The following is a 24,362-nucleotide window of genomic DNA, read 5'->3' as shown; positions in this document are numbered from 1 at the left end:
TCCAGGGCTTGACAGCACTGGATTATAGAAATGTACACACATCATCACTTAACAAAAGTGTTAGTTTTGAGCTACGTAAACAAAAGTTTCCACGTTGGCAGCCATTTTATTTATCTCAATTGACTTGTTTGTCACTGGAGACTCAAGATGTGCTGTATTTTTCAAGATGGGTTGTGAAAGCAGATTGTGCAGAAATGCTAATATCTAATGAACAGAAAGAAAAGTGGAATCAAAACAGTTGGCATGAATTTGAAGTACTGATGTACTGTGATCTTCTGAAATATTCATGAATTGCTAATCCTTCAAGCTGAATAATGTTAATCATAACAGGCTATGTTTTTTTAACCCTGAACTATGTAAAGAAAACAGAGTACACCAAGGGATTTGGAGTGGACAGTGCTCCCTTCCAAGGGTGTGACCGAACAAGCCCTTTTTTTCAAAACTCACTGCCTTAATACCCAGCTCCACCAGAAAACCCGCATGGGAGTGTTCCAAGCAGGACACAGTGTTATCACCCACACAGGTTATGTTTCTGCAGTAGTCAGGCTTAAGAGTCGCCTCCAGCTACAGTGACAGGGGAGAAAATACAGCCCCAAGCCAAGCAGTAGTCCCAGTTTTTCCCTTGGGGCCTCAAGAAACCACACTAACCTTTTCAACAGTTTGGGCTCGGAGCAGCAGCTGGAGCTGAGAAGAGGTGGGCACAGGTGTGTGACCCATGCGTGGTCCCAGGTCCCCAGTTCTTTGGGCATAAGTAACCTGTGGCACAGGAAAAAGCTACACAGACACGACTGCAGATGGTGTCACAGTTGCTCAGCATGTGCACATCACCTTTATTTCTTCCTTCCAGCCTGTTTTGTCTATTCCTACTCAGGAGAAAAGCTGTCTTGCAGAAAGAATGGCCAAAGTAGTTTGATGCATTATCAAACACAGAGAAAAGAATTTGCTTTATGAAACAGTGGGCGAATTTTCTGCACAAACACATATTTTATCTTAATTGCAGCCTTCCATGTAACTGAGAAGATGATTACCAGAAACAGATTATCCGCTCCTTTCAGAGCCTCTTGGTGTTTTGCTCTTTGTCTAAGGCTTACATTTTAAGCAAGAAAAACAAGTTATCCTGTGAATACCTCAGGTGACAAGGTGGTCTGTTGTTTACTGTACCAAACAGCAATTCAAACATCAGGCTTAATTCTGTATTCAGTTCTCTGTCTTTCTGTGTGCAACCAAATAACACAGCACTGCATTTGTGATACAGGAATGATGCTTCCCCACTCCACAAGAGGACCAAGCCCACTAATATTCCAGAAGCATTCAGATTGCTGAGAGGCAGGGTTGCACTGCTACACTTTGAAGAGAGCCCTGGGTTTCATCTGGGTTCTTTTTAAGAATTCTTTAAAAATCTAGAAATGTTCCAGAGAGTGCTTTGCTTTTAAAGGTTTTCCTGCAGAAGATGAGGAGGATTTTGGAGTAGACCAGTGACGGCCTGTTCCCTGCACAGCTGCTTAGCTGAGTGGAACATGTTTAGCTGGTTCTGTGAATGTGGCCATCAGGTGTGGTCAGGTCCAGCAGAGACCATTGTTGTAGACTAATAGACCTTGGTACAACAGCCCAGTGTCTTAAACTGTACTGTACCCAGTGCTGGAAGAGCTGTGACTTTTGATTACTTGGCCCAAGCCAGGATTTCAGCCTGCCCCTCTGCAGCAGACTCAGGATCTGTGCCTATGGGGAATGGGTGCTTCTGGACCCAAAGCTCATCCCATTGCCAGGGTGTAGCTTGTTTCTGAGAACTGGTGGCATGAGTTTAGTCATTTTGTAGGGAACGAACATTAAACAAAGCTCAGTGAATGACCGTGTAGAGAGAAAAGGCAAGGCAAGGAAGTCAAGCAAGCTGGTTTTAGTCCCTCACAGCCATTCTTTCCTGGGTTTTTTATTCCTTCTTGTGAGAGCCATTGCTCTGTGTGCATCTATGCCCTCCCACCAGGGCAACTTTGTCATGTGGAAGATGAAAAAAGGTAGGCATCGACTTCCTGTCCAGTCTCTTAGGTCCTCTGAACTGGTGATAATGAACTAGCTTTTGGACCGAGGTTTCAGAAACTCCAGGAGTCAACAGTTTCTTGGGATTCAGTCTCTGGCTCCTCCAGAAAACAGCACTTTCCTCAGTCTTTACCTACATGGTGTCCTTGGCCAGCATGGAGACATTACTTTTCCCTGCCCCATTCTTGTTTCCCCTGGACCTTTCATGCATGTAGGCACTTCCATTTGTTCTTCACTCTGACCAGCCTTTGCCTTTCCATGGGAAATAAGCAGAATACCATGAGGTGGTTGGAAAAATGTAATAGACATAGTATCCATTTGAGCAATCCCAAACACCTGGGCCTGAAAGCTCATCTTTGTGGCTTTGAACCTCACTGGAATTTTGGTCATTTTTTTCCCTTCTTTGCTGGGGGGCTGGAATGCTGAAACATCTGCACCCTGCTGTCATTGCACACACGCTGTTGGAATTTTTGCAATGAAAACATAATGGTATGGATCTGGCAGCTTGGAGGGTGCAGCTCATTCAGCAGATGCCAATAACAGCTGAATATTAGATATTATTAAGAAGAAGATATAAAACAAAGCTGTGAGATAGCATGTGTTGGCTGGTAGCAAATATCTTCCAGATGCTTGGAAGGATGAGATTCAGCTTGGGAGTTACTTTGATAAAGCTAGTGCACCACTGCTGCCAGCTCAGTCTATGTATTCAAAACAGAAGGATTTTGGAAACCTTTATGAGACCAATACCCACACTGAGTAGTAAAGGTCAGCACATACATTCCTAGTCAAGAGCCCACAGCTATCTTGGCACTGAGATTTGCTGCACAGCAAGGCTGGGATCCCTGTGGCAGTTTAAAGCCATGAATGCTCCCTCCATTTTGCCACCTCATCAAGAAATTTAGAAGGATGAAGCAGACCTTATTTTTCTCATGGTGCTGGTGCCTGAGTTGGCTTTATCTGGCCTAAGAAGAGCTGGTGGCTGCAGTGCCCAGGCAGGGGATGGCAAAGGTGCCTTACATGGGCACCAAATGAAACCTAGGAGCTAAGCTCTTGCTGGTATTTCAATAATGATGTGTCCCAGCACCCTCCTTCCACCTGCTTGGAGTCATCCTCACAAGAAGAGATGAGTAAGCACCAACACCTGTGGTAGGCAGTGAGACGAGCACTGGTCAGCACTTGGGCACCCTGCCTGCAGCACCCACCCCTGGCTTGTGGAGGTGGGCGGAGAGGGACCTGGCTGTGCCCAGAAAGGAGGAAATCTGACTCCTGGGAGCTGGATCCCAAACAAACTGCACTGTAAAAACTAAATAACAGAGAAGAAACAGTCAGAAAAGAGAAAAGGTCTTCTCCTCCGAGCCTGAGACACCACAGAGGTAAGAAACCTTCACTAAATAAAAAATATTTAGTAAAATCTTGCTTAATATAAGATAGATCCACTCTCACCTGCAGGGAAAATTCTCAGCCAGAGAAGGTCTCTGATCTTACTGAGAGAATTCCCAGGTGGTGTCACAGGGAGCACTGCACATTGAACGGCCTTTGTGCCTCCCAGCCCTCTGAGGGGGGATCACAGCATCATTCTGATGGGTCCCAGCAGCAGTTTCACTGTGCTTTTGGTTGCTCCCGTCAGCTGGAGGATTTTTATTTTCCCTGCCAGCAACAGCTTTGACACTGGTGTTCTTTTGGCTCATATAATTGGTGTTTAGTTGGATTTACAAATAGAGGGAAATTTGTGACTCCCTGAAGATAGACACTAGCTGTTCCATCAAGGCAAACAGGGCTGCAAAGGTTTGGGATGAGCAAAACTCAGGTTTGGTAGGAAGTGTTAGGAGGTTTACTGTGCCTGCACGGATTTCTGGTGTTATCTGAGGTGCTGGAGAGTGTACCCCACCTGCTTGCCAGCTGCTGTTTGTGGTTTTATTTGTGGTAGAGACTGGTGTGGTTCTCACATTAGGTGCTATCCACCATCTGCTGCCTCTGAGGGTGTCTGGCTGCTGTGGGTGCTGGAGGTGGCACTGCAGTCTTCTGCTCGAGCACCTGACCCTCACTGAGAGTTCTGCACAGCAGCACCAGGGATCAGGGTTCCCTTCCCTTTTGTGGAAGAGTTGTGGCACTTCCCAGAAGGAATGCCTGTAGCCCAGAGCAGGCACCAGTGAAATGCTCCAAGACATCTCAGCAAACATTAGCAGGGCATCCCAGCATCAGGATGGGTGGGCAAAGGCCCAGGCCTTGATGTTTGTCCTGACACCACTGTGGGCTATGCCTGCTGCAGACATTTTGGAGGAGTGTGTGTGTTTGGAGGAGGGTGTGTGTGTTTAACCTGACAGAGTGTGATGTGGCAGCGTGGGGCAGAATGTGTTTGCAGGTCCCTAGTCACAAAGGAACAGAAAAGGAGAAGAACAGGTGCCCAGATTTTGTTATTGCAGAGCCTTTGGCAATTCAGACACACAGTAAATCTTTACCTCTTCCCGTGGGCTCTTCCAAGCACCTTGTTTGGTTTCTGTTGAGCCAGTTCCACTTGGAAATAGTCCCTAGCTGTTGGCCATCATAATCAGCTGGTGGCTCTGTGAGCTGCTGGCAGCTATTGCTGCCTCTGAGGGCACTGCTGAGTGGCAGATGTAACCAATATCCTTTGTATATTCTTGGTTGCTGGACTATAATCATCTGTGACAGCAAGGTCAGTGTAGGTGACCCAGCTGACTAATCTGCCATTAGTCCTTAATGACCTCCTTCTAACTGTACCTCAGTAGGATCAAGGTGTCCATCCTGGAGTCCTGTAATTCCATGCTTTTTGTGTTCATGCTGCCCTCTATCTCAAATGGAATTTTGTATCTTTCATTAGATGCTCTCAGCCATTAATTCTCTCCAGCTCTCGCCCTTCTGCAGTCTCCCCAGTCTCTGCTGGCTGACTGGGAACGCAGCCTGGGCCAAGCCCAGCACTCCTGAAGGGAGATCTTCAAAGGAGAGGGGGTCAGCAAAGTGCAGATGTGTTGAGCCCCCCTCTGCAGTGCCTGAGCATGCACTCAGCAGGAAAGGTTGTGGGTTTAAGCAATCAGCGTGCTTAACCCCTGCCCTGGGATTAAAATGAGTTTTTCTGATGAGGAAAAGCAACAGTGGTGAGGCCAAAAGATCTAGTGCTGAAAGCCAGAAACGCTGGCAGAGGAATCCAGCTTCCAGTTGCAATCCAGAATGCATGGCTGTGTTTATGGATGCCCTGAGAGGATGGGGATTAGTGTGCCAAGGGATGAGGCGGAGGGGTTGGTTTGCAGCAGGAAGCTGTGTGCTGCTTGGGTGAGGAGCTCAGTGCCACCCCTGCCACCCTCAGGGTCCTGGGGTTACGGAGCTGGCTGGGTCACCTGGCTCTGCCTCACTGGGGGCTCCCACCACACTGAGCAATTGCAGAGTGCAACACCTCTACTCAGACCCAGCTCCACTGGGGAACCTCCAACAGATGCAACCACCACTGGTTGTGTCATGTCTTGGCTCCTGGAGATGCAGCATCTTGTAGACTGGCACTGCATTTCGCTGACCTCTGGGCTGGGGAAGTTGTCACATGCTCTTTTGTCTTAGCAGGTCTCCAGTCTTCCCTAAGGCAATCCCTGGACTTTCCATAAAAACAGCCAGTGTGATGTGTGACTGATGTCACACAGTTAACTAACTTACCCTGTGATGTTTCTGTGTGTTTTTCACCAAAACCCTAATGGGAGCTGACATCCTCTAGTAGCTGCATGAAACTCATATTTGACTGTATCTGAAAGTTTCCACTCCAGTGTGAGAAGCTGCCCTGCTGTTTTCTTGTTCAGGTGACTGTTGGGAGATTTCACAGGTAAATCCTAGCCTTGCCTGCAGTGACAGCGGATCCCAGCAGATGGCCACTGCACCAAAAGAGGCAGAAAATGCTATTGGCTTGGAGGAAATCCACACAGAGAGAAAAGAACCACCGAAAGGTGGGTTTCTATTGACAGGACTAGAAATTTGGGTCCTTGTTTAGCTGGGGTAGAGGGAGGGTCCTCAGTTGTGCCACTCCAGCCACTTAAAACCTCTGCACATGGAGCCACAACACCAGCACCCTACATTCCCCTCCCACCACACTACCAGGCTGGTATCTGCTGCCTATGGCAGTGGGAAGAGCTGGATGGCTTGGCTTTTCTCAGGGCTCTGCTTTGTGTTAACATTTTTTATATTGGTAACTTAAGGATTCATTTACTTGGAATAATTTTTGTGAAATAGCACCAGGCTGTCCTTCCTCCGTTTGCACAGGCTGCTGTTTCACCAACCCCCTGTTGAGCCCTGCCACCCAGACATCCAGGGGCTGGTCAGTGGACATAAAGCTGGTAGATGTTTCCAAGCTTTTTCCTGCTGCAGTCCCACAGGAGCATGAGAAATTTTTTATGAAGAGGAGGTAAAATTTGACTGCTGATAGGTTTTGTGTCTTAATTTTCTTTTCATGTTTAGGACAAAAGACCTTTACAGTGCAAGAAGCTGTGGAAACCATTGGGTTTGGGAGGTTCCATATCATGCTTTTCTTCATCATGGGCAGCACTGGGGTAGGTATCTGTAGCCATGTGTGCTGGCCTGAAAAAAGCTTTCTTCTCATTTTTCTCATTGCCATGCAATAACAACCATAAGCACATACTGCTGCCAGCCCCTTTTTTCCATACATGCCTTCTCAAGTAGGAATTCTGCTATTTTCATTCTTAGTGAAAGCAGATTTTGGTCCCATTGATATCAGACCCATTTCAGGGCAAAGCTCAGCAGGTTGGCCCAGAGCATCATGGTTTGGTCCCTGTTCTGGAGCACTGTCAGGGCATGTCTTCACTTAAGGCCTGAAGGTTAGGTTCAGCTTCACAGTTGCATTTTTCATGTCATCCCCATGTGTCGCCCTGATTTTTTAAGATTTTCTAAGCCTTCAGATATTGACATTCTTGTAGTGAACTTTCTCACACACTTTCTGTAAATAATTCGTTGTTTCGCATTCCTTTATGGAAGAGGAAAAATTTGATAGACTGTTGGTTTGTCCAGTGTCATTGGAGAGGTGGCACTGTCACCCTCCAATCCACTGTCACTTTTAGAAAACTATAAATGCTGGAGTCAGAAAACAAACTTCCCTTTTTTTCTTCTTTACCTTGAGAGCAGCGGTGTGCGCTTGTGTTCTTTCATGTCCAATAGCATGGCACCCAAATCCTGTACAGTCTGGCTTAGAAGGCATATTCTCACCCCTGGCTACCTGAAAAATTTCATAACTTTCAGAGTCTTGGGTTAATTGTGTATCTGTTTTGGGAACTTGGGCAAAAGCCGGAGGCCAGGCTGGGCTAAAGATGAAATGAGGGTCTATCCATGAAGATTGCTGCAGATGAGGTGAAAAAGTCTGAAGCTGTGTGTAAAAAGTCCCATCATTCCTAACTGAGACCAGCACTGGGGCACACAGCAAATGGAGCAGTGATGTTTTTAACCAAAAACAGTTTTAAGTGTTCATGTTAGATGCCTGAATCCACAGCTAGGTACCCAACCAAGCAGATTGGTTTCCAGAGATACTTGAAGATCTTCTGATAACCCAGCAGGGTATGAGTCTTCTCTACTAAGGATGACTCTTTCCAAACTTCCCAGATACACAGTGTACCTTACTTGCTTTCTAGGGGTACCTTTCTCTCCTCTTCTCCCTGTCACCAAGATCTCCCAGGCCAGGCTCAGAGCTCAGACCACTGTGGAGGTACCATGGCTTTTGAAATGGTGTAACTGCCATGGCTGCAGGCCTTGTAGGACTGAGGGACTTTTCCCTGCGGGCTTCTTGTGGTTTCCCTTCTCGCTAACACGCTCAACTTGTTCCCAAAGGTGGTTGAAGCCATGGAGATCATGCTGATAGCTGTTGTGTCCCCTCTCATCCGCTGCGAGTGGCAACTCCAGGACTGGCAGGTGGCTTTAGTGACAACAGTGAGTGACTCGTGATTCCCCCAGACAGGTCATTCACCATGTTGTCATAGTCATGGGTACCACCGTGGGTTTTGGAAAGCACATTTCCCAGAAAACCAAACAAATTCCTAGGGCCTCTTTACAAGGACAAGAACAGTGGCACAACTGTAGACGTCAGAAATGAAGCTGATGAGAGCAGATGTCCATGCCCAGAGCTAGTAATGCCAAAACAAATCCCCACTTCCACGTTCTCATTTTGAAAACTCTGCCACCCACCCCCAGCTTTGAGGGTTGCAGCAGTGAGTGCCTACACAAAGGAAACCATCCCCTGAAAGCTTCTCCCTTGTGGTTCTGGGCACCACAGTTCATCCTGCTGCCCTGCAGACACACAGCTTACCTGCAGCTCAAAGAGCAGAGCTGCCCTGTGTAGCTGGGAATGGGCCCTCCACAGCTGAGTTCCAATTCCCCTCAGATGGTGTTTTTTGGCTACATGGTGTTCAGCATAGTGCTCGGGCTCCTGGCCGACCGGTACGGCCGCTGGAAGGTGAGTGACTGCTGGGGGCTGCTTGTCCTTTACCTGCGCTCCACAGGAGCCCTGCACCTGGCTGAGCCTGTGCCTTAACCACCCTAATTCCTGCCCTTTTGCAGATCCTGCTGCTCTCCTTCCTCTGGGCAGCCTACTTCTCCCTGCTGACCTCGTTTGCCCCATCCTACATCTGGTTTGTGTTCCTGCGGGCCATGGTGGGAGGCGGCGTGTCGGGCCACGCGCAAGGGTAAGGCTGTGCGAGCCGCCTGCCCGGGGAAGGTGACGGAGGGGCTGCAAGGGGAAAGGGCACCCAATTCCCACATCGCTTTGAAACAAAAAGCCGTTCTGGAATTTCACCAAATCCCGGTCAATTGACCTAATTTGCAGTTCCCGAGGACTCCTGAGGACTGGAATAGAGGGGGCAGCTGGTTTGCATTAAACTGGTGACAGAGGGATTATTAAGAACATATAAAAACAATTCAACAGGTAACAGATGAGTAAAGACTGCTTCCTCCTTAAAAAAAAAAAAAAGTCACAACAATTCTGCTTAAGTAGAATATTCTTTTTGGATAATATTAAATGTTCCCATTGAAATGAAATTTTTGTCTTGTTGGGGCAGAAAGGAGGATGTGGGGAGGAAAAATTCACAATACTAACAACCACTTCACTAGGGGCTTGAAATTTTTTTTTTTGGTTGACTCTATTATGGAAACAAACAAAACATTTCAGCACCATCCATGGTTCCTGGTTTTTGCCCACAAAGGAAAGCCCCAAACTGGTCACATTGACCCAAAAGCCCTTTGCTGAAGGAAAGGACATAGGGGAGAGAGGTGCTGTTGGGAGAAGGCACCTGCACCAGAGTCATGCATCTCCTGAGCTGCTGGTACAACCTCCCTCACAGGAGAGCCCCTATTCCCTGGCCATGGAGGCTGCTCATGAGCCCCATGAGGGTGGAAAGAAATCGAGCATTTTATAAAACACTTCACTGGCTGAGACAGAAGGAGCCACTGAGGGCCTCTTCCCACCTCTCTCTCCCTGTCCAGCTAAGGAAACACAATTCACACTGGGGACCTTGAGAGATGCCTGTGCCACGAGCCCCCTGCCCCAAGGGCATGCCGACCATCTAAAAAGTGGAAGAGTTTTCCTTATTTCATGGGAAAAAACCTCTACTAAAATGTTCATTTCTATGAACATATCTATGCCTGTGCTGACACCTCAGTCACCCCACAGGACCTTCCCACAGGGTTCCTGATGTATGGACTGCAGTGTTTTCCTGCTTGTATCCCACAGCCATGGGCTGTAAAGGATTCATGCCTTGTGTTTCCCTTGCATGGAATTTGGTGCTGGGAGGCATACTGGACAGGGATTCCTTGTCTCTGGGTGCTCAAGGTGGAAGAGGGATGGTATTCCTTCTATGAGTTGAGCTGAACTGTTACTTCATTTGTATGGAAATTCTCATTGCAACCTTATTTCTGGTTTTTTTCCCTCTTTTGCTAGGCTTATCATAAAAACGGAATTTTTGCCCACCAAATATCGGGGATACATGTTGCCCTTATCTCAGGTAAAAGTGAGCACATCACTGTTTCTTCTGCCTCCAAGCCCCAGGGGATTTGTCCCACCACAGTTTGGAGGCCACGTCTCCAGCACATCAGCGCTTCTCCCAGACTAATCCCACTTGTCTGGGTCTCAGCGAGTGTCCACTGCCTCCTGCACCTCAGAGTGTGGCATCTGTGTTATTAAAGACATACACAGGAGAGAGGCAATATCTTCTCAAATGATTTGATGCTCCAAACATTTTATAGGGACTTTGAGTGATGGCTGACTCCCGGATTGTCCTGGTTTTCCTATTACAATGGGTCTACCTGGTCTAATGGGGCCAGCGCTGATGGACTGGCAGGCACCGGAGCTGGTGGCATTCCCAGCCCACTCCAAGCTGAGGTGTATCCCTGCTCCCTCCTCTTTGGAGCCCTAGAGATAACAAGTGGTTTATGTAGTGACTCCCAGGTGAGGTCCTAATCTGCCCCTCTCCCTGCTCAGGTTCTGCCAGGGGTTTTGCACAGATTGGCCTGACCCATGATGGGAGGGTTGTGCCCACTTGCTGGGTCATTGCTTACTGCAGGCTTCTGCAGTGGGCAGTTGCTGCATGTGCAGATGATCGGTGGTGACACCTCTGAGTGCACAAATTCATCCCACTACTGAACCAAACTCTTTGTGTCAGGAATAATTTACTTTTACTGCAGCCTCCTTGATCCCGGGGCATCATTACCAAAGTGTCATCAGAAACACAAAGATTTATGGAAGAACAATCTTGTATTTCTCCCCAGAAATTTGTTATTTCTGTCCACAGGATATTCATGAACTTGCTGCAGCTTTTGTGATTTGTGGCTAATCTCCCTTGGGTGGTCCCCTGGAAAGGGATGTGTCTCCTAGTGACAAAAAGTGAAATTCAGAAAGGAATGTACTTGCAGATCAGAGGCCAGATTCACTGTTGGTATATAGCTGAGCATTGAGTCTACTGGAGAGCCACCAACTTTCAGCAGTGGAAATCTGATCTGGTTTTGCCTTCTGAGCTTGCAAATCTCTTGAATCCTGAGCCTGTAAATCTCTTGTTTCCCTGCAGAGACCTAGACAACAGGAAAATTCATAAGCATTAGCAGAGAAGTGACTGTAAGGACAAAAGCAGTGGCTTTAAGTACAATTGTATTCACAGCAAAATATTGCTTTTTTCCTGGAGCTAGTTAAGACTGCCTTCACTGACCTTCTCCAAACTTTTGTCTTTTCTTTTTTCCTCCCACCCAAGCCCAGCTTCTCAGACAGCCACCGGATGGCTCAGTTGAACCTCAGCATTCCCTAGCACAGCTCCCCATCTATCCACAGAACCAGACCAGAAGGGAAGAAAATAAACAAATCATTGCCATGTGTTGATGTTCTAACCCCTTGCTTTCCCTTGGAAAGGTGTTTTGGTTGGCAGGATCCTTGTTGATCATTGGCCTGGCATCAGTGGTGAACCCAACCATCGGCTGGCGGTGGTTGATCAGAATTGCCTCCATCCCTGGCATCCTTCTCATCCTGGTCTTCAAGGTAGGAAGATCTCCACTCTCCACTCCCTGCTGTACTTACCTTAGACTTACCTTTAAGAAAGGGGCCTTTAATTCATATTTGAGTGAAATAGATGTAATTGTTTATAATTTAATAGAGCTATTTAATTTAAAAAGTATTTTATTTTGGAAAGAGCACCAAATGCTAGTGATGAGTTATATTTCACCCACTTCTTCCTTTTTATTAAAATGGCCTTGTTGTGCCTTCCAAGACTTTTGCTTCAGCAAGTAATATGTGCCTCATCTCATTTTAGAACATCAATTAATTCAGGATTGTTTTTGTTAAACCTGTGTCTTTGGCTTTTACCTTTCCCAAGCCCCTGATCCAGATCAAGTGGCAGAGCCTTGGGAGCTAGGCCACCAAATGGGTTTGTTGGGCAGGGTGAGCCCCCCAGCATGGGGCTGGGGCTCACAGAGTACCCCAGGGCATGGCTGGGGAGAAGGACAGACAGAAGGCTGCTCCAGCTCATGGGGTGCCCTGTGCCAACCTGAGCAGGCTCCTGGGCATGATGTGAGGCAGTGAGTAGGACAGGAGAGGTGCAGAAAGGCTTCCTGCTCTGCTTGCAGTTCATCCCGGAGTCGGCGCGGTACAACGTGTCCACGGGGAACGCGGCGGCTGCGCTGGCCACGCTGCAGAGGATAGCCAGGATCAACGGGACGGCCGTGCCAGAGGGGCAGCTGAGGGAGCCTGCCAAGGTGAGTCCAGGCTGTCCAGCCCATCCATCCCAGGCAGGGCTGCTGGCATCTGGGCTTCAGGGAGGGAGCGGGACTGCCAACCATATCTTGCTCTGCCTCTCTCATCCTGCTTGCCTGATTCTTTTCCAAACCACTGCTGAAAGTAAGGATGAAGATGTCAGTTTTCTTTTGCATTGGCCTTCAAAATGGAATGGAATTTTCTTCTCTTGTTTTCTTTCTCAGTTGGTGTTTGCTCAGAAAAATATTGGGATACGAAAATATTTGCTTCCTTTCCCACAAAAAGGGCTACTGGCAAAGCACGCCATTCCTTATTGCCCACCCCTGCTGCAGGGGTGTTCCCTCTGCCATGAGATCTGGGAAGTGTCCCTTGGGGTCTCTCTCAGGGCTGTGACTGGGCAGGCTGCAAGGACCCCTGCCATGAGGTCAACCTAGCCCTCCCAGAGGCTTCTCCAAGCCCCTGGCTTGGCTGGTCCACTGTGTCCCAGGACCAGATCCTGAGTGTGGAGCCACAGACCAGCAGAAGAGGGTCAAAGGAGGAGAGACCTTTTCACTGATAGCACCACCTGTACCTGTAAGCTGATGAGCAGCTCAGGAGTGGATTGCTGCTGGACTGAAATGCCCAAAAACCTGTGGGTGCTGCAGGGGGGAGACAGGCTCTCCCCAGACTTCTCCCTCTCTCATCCAGTCTGGACCCTGCTGACTGGTGGGTGGGAGGACTTTGGTGGTTCCTTTGACCCCCAAGACAGGAAGATAAGACAAATCCATTGTTCAGGGCCTCAAAATTATTCAGCTCTTTTAAATCCATTTCCTGAATCTTTTTTCCTGCATATTCAATCCCACAGGCACCAAGTATTGTCCTTAGCAATTCATGCAAGATGCTGCTATTGTATTGGAATTAGTTAGGATTAAAGCTTCCCTGTAATTTAATTGAATTTATGTAATGGACCCACTTTGGATGTGGGAAGGGCTTTTGTTAGTTTTGCCCTCTCTCAGGCTTAACCAATGATGAGGAAAATTAAAATAAAGTCAACCCACACCATCCCTGTGAACTTGTCTCCCCTCGGTGGTGGGACCCTGGAGGGCAGCAGGGCCCCCAGTGCCTGCCAGTCTCTGCTCACTGGCACTTCAGGAGGCCCAGAAAGATACATCTGTCCAAAAGTTTGCTTCACAGGCAGAGCAGCACACAGGGCAGCGGGAGATGACAGAAGCCCCAGCGGTGCTGGTCCCCCAAGAGCAACCAGGGCCCCTCTGGCACCATCATGGTCACAATGGCACCAGACTGCTCAGATCTGGGGGTCCTTTGGGGCCAGGAGAGCTCAGGATGTTCTCTTCTCCCCTCCTCCATCCTTTGCAGTGCAGCTTCCTGTGGGTTTGTTTTGGGAAGCAGGGCTCTGCTCTCTGCAGGTTTGATAGGTGCTGTGTTGCACTGTCTGTGACTCTGTCTGTGCCACAAGCAGCCTGGGGACAGGGGGAGCACAGGGGTCCTGGCGTGCCCACTGCTCTCACAGATGCCTTTATAGAAACTTCTATTTCTATTGTATGATTTTCAGGAAAGAAGGGGAAGATTCAAGGACCTCATCCACCCCAAATACCTCAGAACCACTTTGCAGATATGGATCATATGGTAAATATTTTTGCCCCTTGCTTATCAACTCATTCTCTTGGTTGACAGTGTGCAGGGAGCAGAACTGTCCCATTGACTCTGCCTTTAACAGGACACCACTCTACCTCTGATGGTGGCTGCAGATCCCTGGCAGCTGAAGGGACATGGATCACCTTAGGTTTGTCCTGTTTCAAACCACACCTCATACACCCTGACTGGCTGCTGTTAGCTTAGGCAGGAAAGGACTGGACTTCTAGGATGGTGCTATGAGTCCTTCCTCAGGACAGGACAGCTCCTGGGAGCCAGGGGAGAGCCACGGGGCAGAGCCCATTCCTGACTGCAGTGGGACCTGCTGTGTGCCTGCAGCTCTCCTTCCCTGCTTGGGGAAAACCTATTCTCCCTAAGGATGGCCAAAGGACTGCTGAGACAGAGCTCTGACAGAAACACATTCATCATCACCAGTGCTACTCGCTGCGGGAATTTAAGACTGAGGAGCCAGGTTTGATATTCAGGGCTCCCAGTAGCTGTATGCAAGGGTAATACATGTTTCATTGGCTTTGTTCTCTGGAATGGAAATGCATAAATAATAGGTCTGTGGGAACCCATTGACCCAAAATGTTGTGAAGTCAGGCCTTGAATTTTTTATGGATTTTTTTCCCATTGATTTCTATGAATGTTATGAAATGTATTTTTGGGTTTTTATCTTTCTTTGTCTCCTGGTTGTCCCAGGAGTTCCTGGTATGTTCTCAGGTCTGCATTTTCATCCCCCCCAGCATTCCCTGCCTTCCCAGGTGGCCCAAATTCTGCTGCTCATTTCTGAAACTGCCGGGGGGGATAAAAAAGTGAAAATTACTTTTCAGCCTGCTTATGATCAGGCGTATTCTGAATTACTTGATAATGACAAAGCAAGGCTGCCCTCACCTGGGTCCCCCAGGGAGCCACAAGTCCTGCCAGCAAACCTGCTCCAGCATGGGCTGATCTGTCCATGGACCCACAGGTCCTGTCAGGAGCTTCCCATGGAGTCAGAGCCTCCTTCAGGTGTCCACCTGTTTTGGCATGAGGACCTCCAAAGGCTGCAGGTGGATCTCTGCTCCACTGTGGACTTCCATGGCCTGCAGGGGCACAGCTGCCTCACCATGGTCTGTACCATGGGAATCAGAGAAATCTCTGTTCTGGCACCTGGAGCACCTGCTGCCTTTTATTCTTTACTGACTTGGGTGTTTGCAGAGATGTTTCTCACACATGTTCTCACCTCTTTCTCTGGCTGCTGTTGCTCTTGCACAGTTTATTCCAGTTCTAACAAATGTTATGCCCGAGGCACTACCAGTATTACTGATGGGCTCAGCCTTGGTCAGCAGCTGGAGTCGTCTGGCATGGGCTCTGTCAGGCATGGAGGAAGCTTCCAGAAGCTCCCCATAGAAGCCACCCCTGTAATCCCAACCCACTACTGAAACCTGGCCATGCAAACCCAATGCAAAGCTGAGCTATGAGCTGGGGCAAGGTTTACTGGGAAAGAGCAGTGCCTGGCCATGGGTAGGAGGGGAGTGCCATGGGACAGGTGCCCAGTGGCCTGGTGGATGCCTGAGCCACCTCTCTGCTCAGAGGAAGGGGTTCCTTCCTGCAGAGCTGGTGCAAGCAGCAGCAGAGTGTGGTCACCAATTGTTGTGAGGGTCCCCAGGACGAACTGAGAGATGAGAACTGACTCCAAGGCTGATTTATTATTTTATGATATGATATGATATGATATTAAAAGAAAATTAGATACTTAAACTATACTAAAGAAAGAGAAAGGAGACAGCAGAAGGCTAGACAAGGATGAATAATAAAAACTCGTGACAGCTGGCTGTAATTGGTCATTAAGTAAAAACAATTCACATGGAACCAGTCAAAGATGCACCTGTTGGTAAGCAACCTCCAAACCCCATTCCAAACAATCAGATAATTATTGCTTACATTTCTTTTTCTGAGGCTTCTCAGCTTCTCAGGAGAAAAATCCTGGCAGAAGGGATTTTTCATAAAACATGACAGTGACAGCAGAGATTCCAGGACACCCCAAACCTGCTCCTGACCTTCCCCATCACAGCCGCACCTCACTGCAGCGTTTCTCTCCACAGGCTTGGCATAGCTTTCGCTTATTACGGCGTCATCCTGGCCAGCGCCGAGCTGCTGGAGCGGGACCTTGTGTGTGGCTCTGCAGCCCCAGCGCCGCAGGACTCCAGGGATGACTCTGAGGAGAGCCACAGCCCCTGCCACTGCCGCTTGTTTGGGCCTGCTGCCTACCAGAGCATGATCATCAGCACAGTCGGGGAGATCGCACGTAACCGCCTCCCCATCCCTGCCCCGCCATTCGACACAAGCTGCTGGCAGCTTCTGGGATACAGACCACGAGCTCCTGGCTCCTGGCTCAGCAGGGCACTCAGTGGGACACACCTCAGGCCCACCATGGTGTTTGGCTGGGCTGTGGGCAGAGGGAGCAAAACCCCCCAGGCCTGTGCTGCTCCCCCGGCCGTGCCTTCCTCACATGGCTCAGGACAGACACTGGTGTCCTGTCTCAGCACAGCCAATTTCAGAGAAGCACAGGCTTCACCATCTGAGTGGAAGGGTGAAAAACAAGGGGCATGGGGGAAAGTCACAAACTTTGGGTGCAGGAAGAGAGTGATAGGGTGTGTGTATTCTGCAGGATGTTTGGTAGGCACTGGGTGTGTAGACAGGTATCTTTGAGTCTTACTGTGCAAAGTCTGTTAAGGCAGACAATCCTTGCAGTTAGATCATCAAATGCTTTATGGTTTTCCTTTTTATTTCCAGTGAATCCTGTGAACATTCTCAGCATCAATCTCCTCGGAAGACGTCTAAGCCTGTGTATAACCATGGGATGTACAGCTCTATTCTTTCTTCTCCTTAATATCTGCACCTCAAGGTACTCTGGCTCAGACTATGGGTCTTGTTTGAGGGTATGCAATGCTGAGGGCAGGAGCTCTGGTATTATCAGGTCACCAGTCTGTCAGGCCAGTAATTCTTTTAGGTCTAAGAAAAGCCTCTGACCAGCTCTCCTTTTCCTGAAAAAACTGTGGCAGCAGATTCTTTGGTGCAGTGGTGTGCAGAGGGGCTCACTTGTACTACTGAGCCCACGTAGCTTCCCCTAAGCATCCAACAAGCTGCTTTCTGGCACAGTCCAGAAAATTAAAAAACGTGCAAACAACATGCACTGGAAAGAAGTTATATTTTTCATTCCCTTTTTTCCCCTGTTCCTTTCTTTCTGGCATGTCTGCTGGTGCTGCTTGGTGACATTAACTCTGCTGCACATGGCTTTCTCTCCAGGGCAGGCATGGTCGGCTTTCTCTTCATGCTGCGTGCCTTGGTTTCAGCCAACTTCAACACCATCTACATTTACACAGCTGAGGTGGGTTCTCCTCGAGGTATGTTGAGCTGCTTGGAGGCTTCAAATACCATTTGTGTATACCAGGAATGCTGCCTGCTAGCTTATGGACTGACCTTAAGGGTCACCTTCCTAGAACTGTGTATGTCTGGCATCTTGGCTGCAGTGTTTTCATATGCATGATAAAAGAAGGAATCAGAAAACCAGCTTGGAGATGACAGGAGTAGATGGAAGAGGAGTGCCCTACTAAGCCAGCTGTCACTCAGCTCCTATAAAATATTATTTTTGAGGATGTTGGGTACCACTGTCTTCCAAAACCCTCAATCTTTCCCCTATTTAACCCTCGCAGTGAGAAAACAGACTACCACTAAAAGGAACATTTTTCAGCACTTAAGGGGCTGTATGAGGTAGTATATGTAGTTATATGTATGGTTCTTTTCACCTAATGGAAATTGCTATGTTCTGTCTGCAGAAGGTTTTAATCCTTTAAAGAGCTTTTCCTTCATACAACTTTGGAGCCATGAGTTCTGCGAGTTAGGTATAAATTGTTGGGGTTTTTGTTTTGTTTTGTTTTGTTTTTAATTGTATGGCATTAAATGGATTTCCTTGTTAATAGACTAAAATGATCCAAAGCAAACAGAAGTAGCTCTCTTCCACTTTTAATAGTGCACTGTAATGTTTAAACTTGCACCTGGCTTTAATACCACAATTTTAGTAGTTTTGAATAAGTTCCTATTGATGTAAAGACCCTTGCTGTAACAGCCATATCATAAATCAATTCTACTCACAATTTAATCAATGATCAAAATTTTTTGAGTGAAGTGCCTGGACTCTTCTTGAATAGCTTACTCAATTTGCTTGGCCCAGTAATATATTTAAACAAAGGCTTATGTGGATATACTTGCTAAAATCTGTTGATATTAAGAGGACTAAAAGTTCAGTAACATTCACATTCAAGTGTTTCATTGGCACAGGTGTTTGTGAGGTGTGAAAGATAAATGACACAAAGCACATTCTTCTAAGCCTGAATATTTCTTACTGGGATCTGTTTTTCTTCTTTCTAAACAAAGGTGCTCTTAACAAAAATGAATAGGCAGACTTGAATGCTGCAGACAATATCTTTTCTTCCTGCTTCCCAGATACAGGGGGCTCCAGCATTATAAACAAAATTTTTCCTTCAGCATCCAACCTAACCTCTGTGATTTTGATCATAGAGGCAGGAAATAAAGAGGTGGTAGTGGTACTAAACAAATGCTAAACAAAGGGGAATCACATCCGACTTTGACTTGCCCTAAAACTTTACTTGGGGCAAAAAATGAAAGATTTGTAATGGCTCAAATGAGGCCCAAGGGAGCTTTTATTTCTTTTCATATCTTATCCCACTAACTGCCCTTGATAACACAATGGGTCTCTCTGATAAAAAAAAATTAAAAAGAAATAGAAAAGTACAGATATTGCAGATTGCTGTTGCACTAATCCAATTTATTTCTGGCCTGTTTTAGGTTTATCCCACCACCATGCGAGCGCTTGGGATGGGGACAAGTGGGGCATTGTGCCGTGTGGGAGCAATGGTGGCTCCATTTATATCACAAGTAAGAGCATGCTTGATGATGTTGGTAAGCATTGTGCTGAACACTACCATCCAATACAGAGATGTCCCTTAAATTCATCCAAAAAAAGGGGAGGATGTAATCAATTTCCTCTCAACCCCATATACAGAGGGCTTGGCTGGTCCTTGCCAGATGCAGCTTTGAGGAACTCTCATCCCAGAGTTCAGCTCACTAGTATTTGATACTTTCTGAAAGTTCTTAAGGTTCACAAGATACTGTTTTTTCTATTGTGCAGTCTCTCGGGCACTTGTGACCCTTTGTCCACTCTTAATTGCTTATTAAGTGCCAGTCCCCCACACCAATGAGCTCTGTTTGATGTTCTTTGACCTGCAGGTTCTTATGAGCGCTTCTTTCTTGGGAGCCCTGTGTCTCTTCTCCTCTGTGTGCATCATCTGTGCCATCTCTGCAGTCACACTGCCCATCGAGACCAAGGGCAGGGCCCTGCAGGTGGGTACCACCGCTCCAGGAGCTCCTGTGGCTCTGAATGCTGTCAGGGACTTGTAGGTGATGATGCAGCCAGAATCCAAACCCAGCTCTCCTGGGGTTTCTCAAGCCTGACAGGCACTCACAGGAATGTGCTGCTGCAGCAGCTTCAAGCACTGTTATCCCAGTTGCCCAAAGCTTGCTTCTTGTGAAAGAACAAGCCAGGCTGCCAGCCCCAGCCACCTCATGTAAGTATGAGAACTTTAGCTTGTGCAAGCCCCTCTTTACATCTCTCTCCAGTCCTGATTTGAAGCTGCAGCTTCCCAGGCACATGCTCTGGTCTGTCTGTGCTGCAAGGAGAGCAGACACCAGATGTACAGAACACCTAAACTACCAAATTAATTTCTTAATCAAATTCAAGACCCCTTCCTCAGTCCATCAGCTAAACCCTTGTGGTCAGTGTTTTCTATAAAGCAATTAGCCAAAGCACTAAGCCCAAAGATTAAGGGGGAAAGTTTAAATTTAGCAGTCTCCAATGTGCAAGTCACACCAGTTTAATTAGAGAAGGTGGTGAGCAGTCCTGTGATTCCAATAAATTCATCTATGCCAACATGGAGATTTTCATGGCACGCAGCAGCATGGCCACACCACTCTGTGTCCCTCTGTAGTCTGACCTGTACAGACTACAAGACCATAGGCTGTGGTATTTTCTGGGGCTCCCCGTGGCAGGAAGGAATGAATCTGACTCCATGTTATTAGAAGGCTAATTTATTATTTTATGATACATTATATTACATTATATTAATTATATTATACTATGTATTATATAATATTATAATAAAACTATACTAAAGAATACAGAAAGGATGCAGACAGAAGGCTAGAAGATAATAATGAATCTTGTGACTTTCTTGTGTCCCAACACAGCTGGACCATGATTAGTCATTAAGTCAAAACAATTCACATGAAACCAACAAACAATGACCAGCTGGTAAACAAGCTCCAAACCACTTTCCGAAGCAGCAAAACACAGGAGAAGCAAATCAGATAATTATTGTTTTCCTTTTTCTCTAAGGCTTCTCACCTTCCCAGGAGAAGAAATCCTGGCGAAGGGATTTTTCAGACAATATGATGGTGACTATAGGCTAAGAACAATCCATATTCTTAATAATCCATATTCTTTAGAGCATGACAGATGTTTGATCAAACTAGTTTACAAGGGCTTCCAAACCAGAATTCAAAAATCCTATCCCTTCAAACACAGGATTACCTGTCAGAAGTGAGACCTTTTGGACTTACCCAAACATGTTATTTTCCATATCCATTCCTGTTGGGGTTTATGTGCATTTTATTAATTTAATGTATTATTTTTTCTTTCCCTCTTTTTAGCAAGTAAAATGAGAGCGAATGTTTGATGTTGGATTGGATAGGAAAGAAAAACAAACCCCTGGAATCCGTCACTGCCTGTGAGCTGCATTTGATGCTTATTTCTTCTCCATACCTTTTTCCATTATAAAAAATATGCAACTGAACAGTGTAAGAGCTATGATTTGTGTAAACAAATGGTAAATTTCTCAAGGACCTTTCCTTTCTTCTAATTCAGTAAACAGATATTTTCTACCCTTCCTGGGAAGTAAGATGGAGATTCTTTATTTCTAGTGCTATCAATAGTGACACTGCATACATAATATTTAAAAAAAAAGAGGAAAATCATTAAGTGAATTGAGGTAAGGGGGGAAAAAATACACAAAGCAGCTACAGTCTCTGCCATAGCAGCTTGAAAGGATGTAGTACTTTCCTCAAATTCCATCTGCATGGAAGTAGTAAAATTTGGATCTCAAACCGCACTGCAGTGATGATTTCTGATCATTATTAGGGTGATAGTTAAGACTAGAAAATGAAAGGTGAGTCAGATTTTTTCATGTGGATTATTTGAAGAGAGAGATTCTCCAGCAGTTTACAGCAGACAGGAAATAACTGGATGCAGAGCACATTCACTCTTCTCTCCTCAGCATTTTCCACTGGGAGAACAACTTGAGTGTGAAGTTGGATCTTCAGGACTTCAGGTTGTGGAGGCAGTGCCTCTCTATTTTCTTAATTCTCTGCTACTGTAGTATGCACTGATCACACTTCTGTTGCTAGAATGGTCTCCCTTCACCATTTTGTTCTGCTCCTTAACTTCTCTTTACTGTTTTCTGTTTCCTGGTACTCTGGGATGGTATCACGTACAGGCAACTCTCTTCAGGTAGTTAAAACTTTCTGTAAAAAAACCAAACCAAACAGCAACAACAGCAATATTTAAAAAAAGGAAACAAACAAAAAAGACTCTGGGTAGTCTAAAAACCCACCACATGATCAGAAGTTATGTCAAAGGCCTGTTGCAAACACAACTGAGTATTTTTTGGGAGTGTCCTCTATGTTTTAGTGTGCAGTGCCACCCTATGACAAAGACAGGTAGGCAGGATCTCAGCATGTGAGAGGCAAAACCAGGCCTTTTTCTCATTGCACATGTACACAGCAAAGAGGCACAGAGTGTCTTCAGTGCTCTATGCACAGCACCACACCCGGGCCTGATTCTCTTATTCTGGCTGCATTGTGAATTAGGTAAAATCAGAGAAGTTACATTATGACAATCTGTTGGGATAAGGATATAAGAATTAAAAATATTTTTTCACTACATTTTCAAAATAAGGAGAAGCTAACTTGCTATCTTTTATTGTTTGTTTGAGCTTTTTTGGTATCATGGTGTGACAGGGTTTTATACTGAAGATTATGAAGGGGCACCATTTGTGTTGACAGCTTTTTTTCCCCTCACAAACAAAACAAGACTGTTACAGTACATTCTTTAAGCTTTGTTTGCAACATCAACCTCATTACATAGTTGAGACAATAAAGAAATAACAAAGATCACATATACCCAACAACAGCCAAAGATTACTTTGTTACAGAGCATCTTAAAAACCTTTTAACCAATAACGTTTTACTGAAGCTTAAAGACAGTTGTTTTAACCAATTATTAAAAATACACATACACTTACTTTACTCAACACTTACTTATCTTCTTTCTATTAACACCATTATTAAACCTCCTACTATCTTGCTAAACACATTTTTCTACAATCTTAAAATCTATCTTGACCAAGCCTAAAACTCAAACTATTGCTTCATATCCTTGCTTCCTATACTATTATAACTTTTTCTACCTTCAAATTAAACAATTAAAACTAATTCTAAGTTTCTCTACTCTTTCTGTTTCTAAAGCCTATATTTCCCAAGTTTCTAAAAACCTTTTTTCCTTTACTATTTACCCCAACTCTGACTGACTTTGAAGCCCCAAACGCTTCCTGTGACCTGACCACAGGACTGCAGGAATGAGATCTATTTCCTTTGGAAACTGATCATTATTCTCATCCTGTTGCACCACTGACAGCAGGAGGCAGCCTCCTGTGTTCGCAAACCACACAGGATTTCTCCAAAACCAAAGCTGCCAGAAACCAGCACCCTGCATGTCCTTACAGCCCCAAATGCCACCTCTGGGCTGATACCAGACCCTGGGGAAATAACTTCTTTTTCCCAAGGAAAATGGCTTCTGTTTGCAGACACTCGCATTGGGGTGCTAACTTAAAAATTTGCAAATTTCTCTGGATTCCTCCAAAACTAAAGATGGCATCAATTAGGAAGCTGCACATTCTTATAGCCCCAAACACCACCTCGGAGCTGATACCCAGACCCTGAGGAAAGGACTTCTTTTTCCCATGGAAAACAGCATCTCTTTGCAGCCACTTGTGCTGGATGACATTGGGGTGCCAATCTAGAAATTTGCAAACTTCTCTGGATTTCTCCAAAAGTGAAGCTGGCAGAAACTAAGACCAAGCATTCCCTTTAGAGCCCCAAGTCCCCTCTGAGCTGATACACAGACCCTGGGGAAAGGACTTCTTTCTCCCATGGAAAACAGCATCAGTTTGCACCCACTCGCACTGGACGACTGTGGGGAGCCAATCTAAAAATTTTCAAACATCTCTGGATTCCTCCAAAACTAAAGATGGCATCAATTAGGAATGTGCACACTTTTACAGCCCCAAACACCACCTCGGAGCTGATACCCAGACCCTGGGGAAATTACTTCCTTTTCCCATGGAAAATTACCTCTGTTTGTGGCCACTCGCACTGGATGACAGTGGGGCGCCAATCTAAAAATTCCAGGAAGATGAAGGGAGGCATCAAACAGGAATCATTCCTACACCCATCAAATCATTACTAATTGGAAGCCTATTCCCTCATTTCTGTCCTTGTTTTCCTTTCCTGGATGATCCCACAGTTTCTCTGAGAAATCTACTGGGATTACTGGAAGCTTTGCTCTGTCAGAGAGCCAGGAGGCTTTATAACACTTGCTCCCTGTATCTTTATAATTTAACCAGCTTTTGCCCCAAAATGGTGCTGTGGGAAAAGTTTGGAATTATTAGAAATGGATCAGGGTCACCTTTTTTCCTCACTCTTTTCCAACTACTTCCAAATTCTTGGAATCACCCTCAAATGAGGCCTAGAAATCTACTGTGAAAACATCAATCAGAGGAACATCTTGAAAAGAGAAAACAACATCCAACAGCAGCCAAAACAATCCCATTTCTATTCTTACCTGGTCTCCAGGTGTTCCTGCCAGAGCTCCCAAAAGCCATCGCTATTCCAGAAGGTGAGGAGGAAGTTTCGGGTGTGTTCTTTGCCATAGGATGGGATAACAGAGTCCAGAGGGTCTTTTTGGTCCCTTCCAAGCCAAACCACCCCATGATTCCATATCATCAGCACCTATCCCAATTCCATTCCAGAAATCCCAATTCCATTCCTCCCATTAACCCAAAATTTCCCCCCTCCTCTTTTTGCTCCACATCAGGGTTGTGTGCCACAGGCATGGGATGCCTCAGCATTCCCTGGGGATGCAGTTCAAGGCTGACCTTGTCTCCTCACTGCTCTAAAATGCCCAACTGGCCCCAATTCCCAGGCAGTAATGTCTCACACAGCAGTTTGGGGGTGCTCCCTGTCCCATCCCACCATTGGGACAGCTCACACAGAATGTGACTGACTTACTGGGTTT

The 24,362-nt window shown here is 46.3% G+C and overlaps 1 protein-coding gene across 1 annotated transcript; it reads left to right on the top strand.

Moving 5' to 3' along the window:
- Positions 1–5,899: 5,899 nt before the first annotated feature.
- On the top strand, positions 5,900–19,354 carry SVOPL (SVOP like; the record flags this gene model as incomplete). The annotated part of the gene is made up of 14 exons (XM_084205464.1): positions 5,900–5,978; positions 6,487–6,578; positions 7,864–7,962; positions 8,414–8,485; positions 8,590–8,714; positions 9,965–10,028; positions 11,423–11,548; positions 12,133–12,261; positions 13,812–13,885; positions 15,979–16,181; positions 16,670–16,781; positions 17,183–17,264; positions 18,743–18,832; positions 19,184–19,354. 14 exons carry the CDS (start codon positions 5,900–5,902, stop codon positions 19,352–19,354), a joined length of 1,518 nt encoding a protein of 505 aa, XP_084061590.1.
- Positions 19,355–24,362: the final 5,008 nt, after the last annotated feature.

The sequence above is a fragment of the Fringilla coelebs genome, assembly GCF_963513975.1.
Source record: "Fringilla coelebs genome assembly, chromosome: 5".
Classification (NCBI taxonomy): Eukaryota; Metazoa; Chordata; class Aves; order Passeriformes; family Fringillidae; genus Fringilla; species Fringilla coelebs.
Note: the sequence above shows the minus strand (reverse complement) of the source record. Positions and strands in the feature narration are given on the sequence as shown.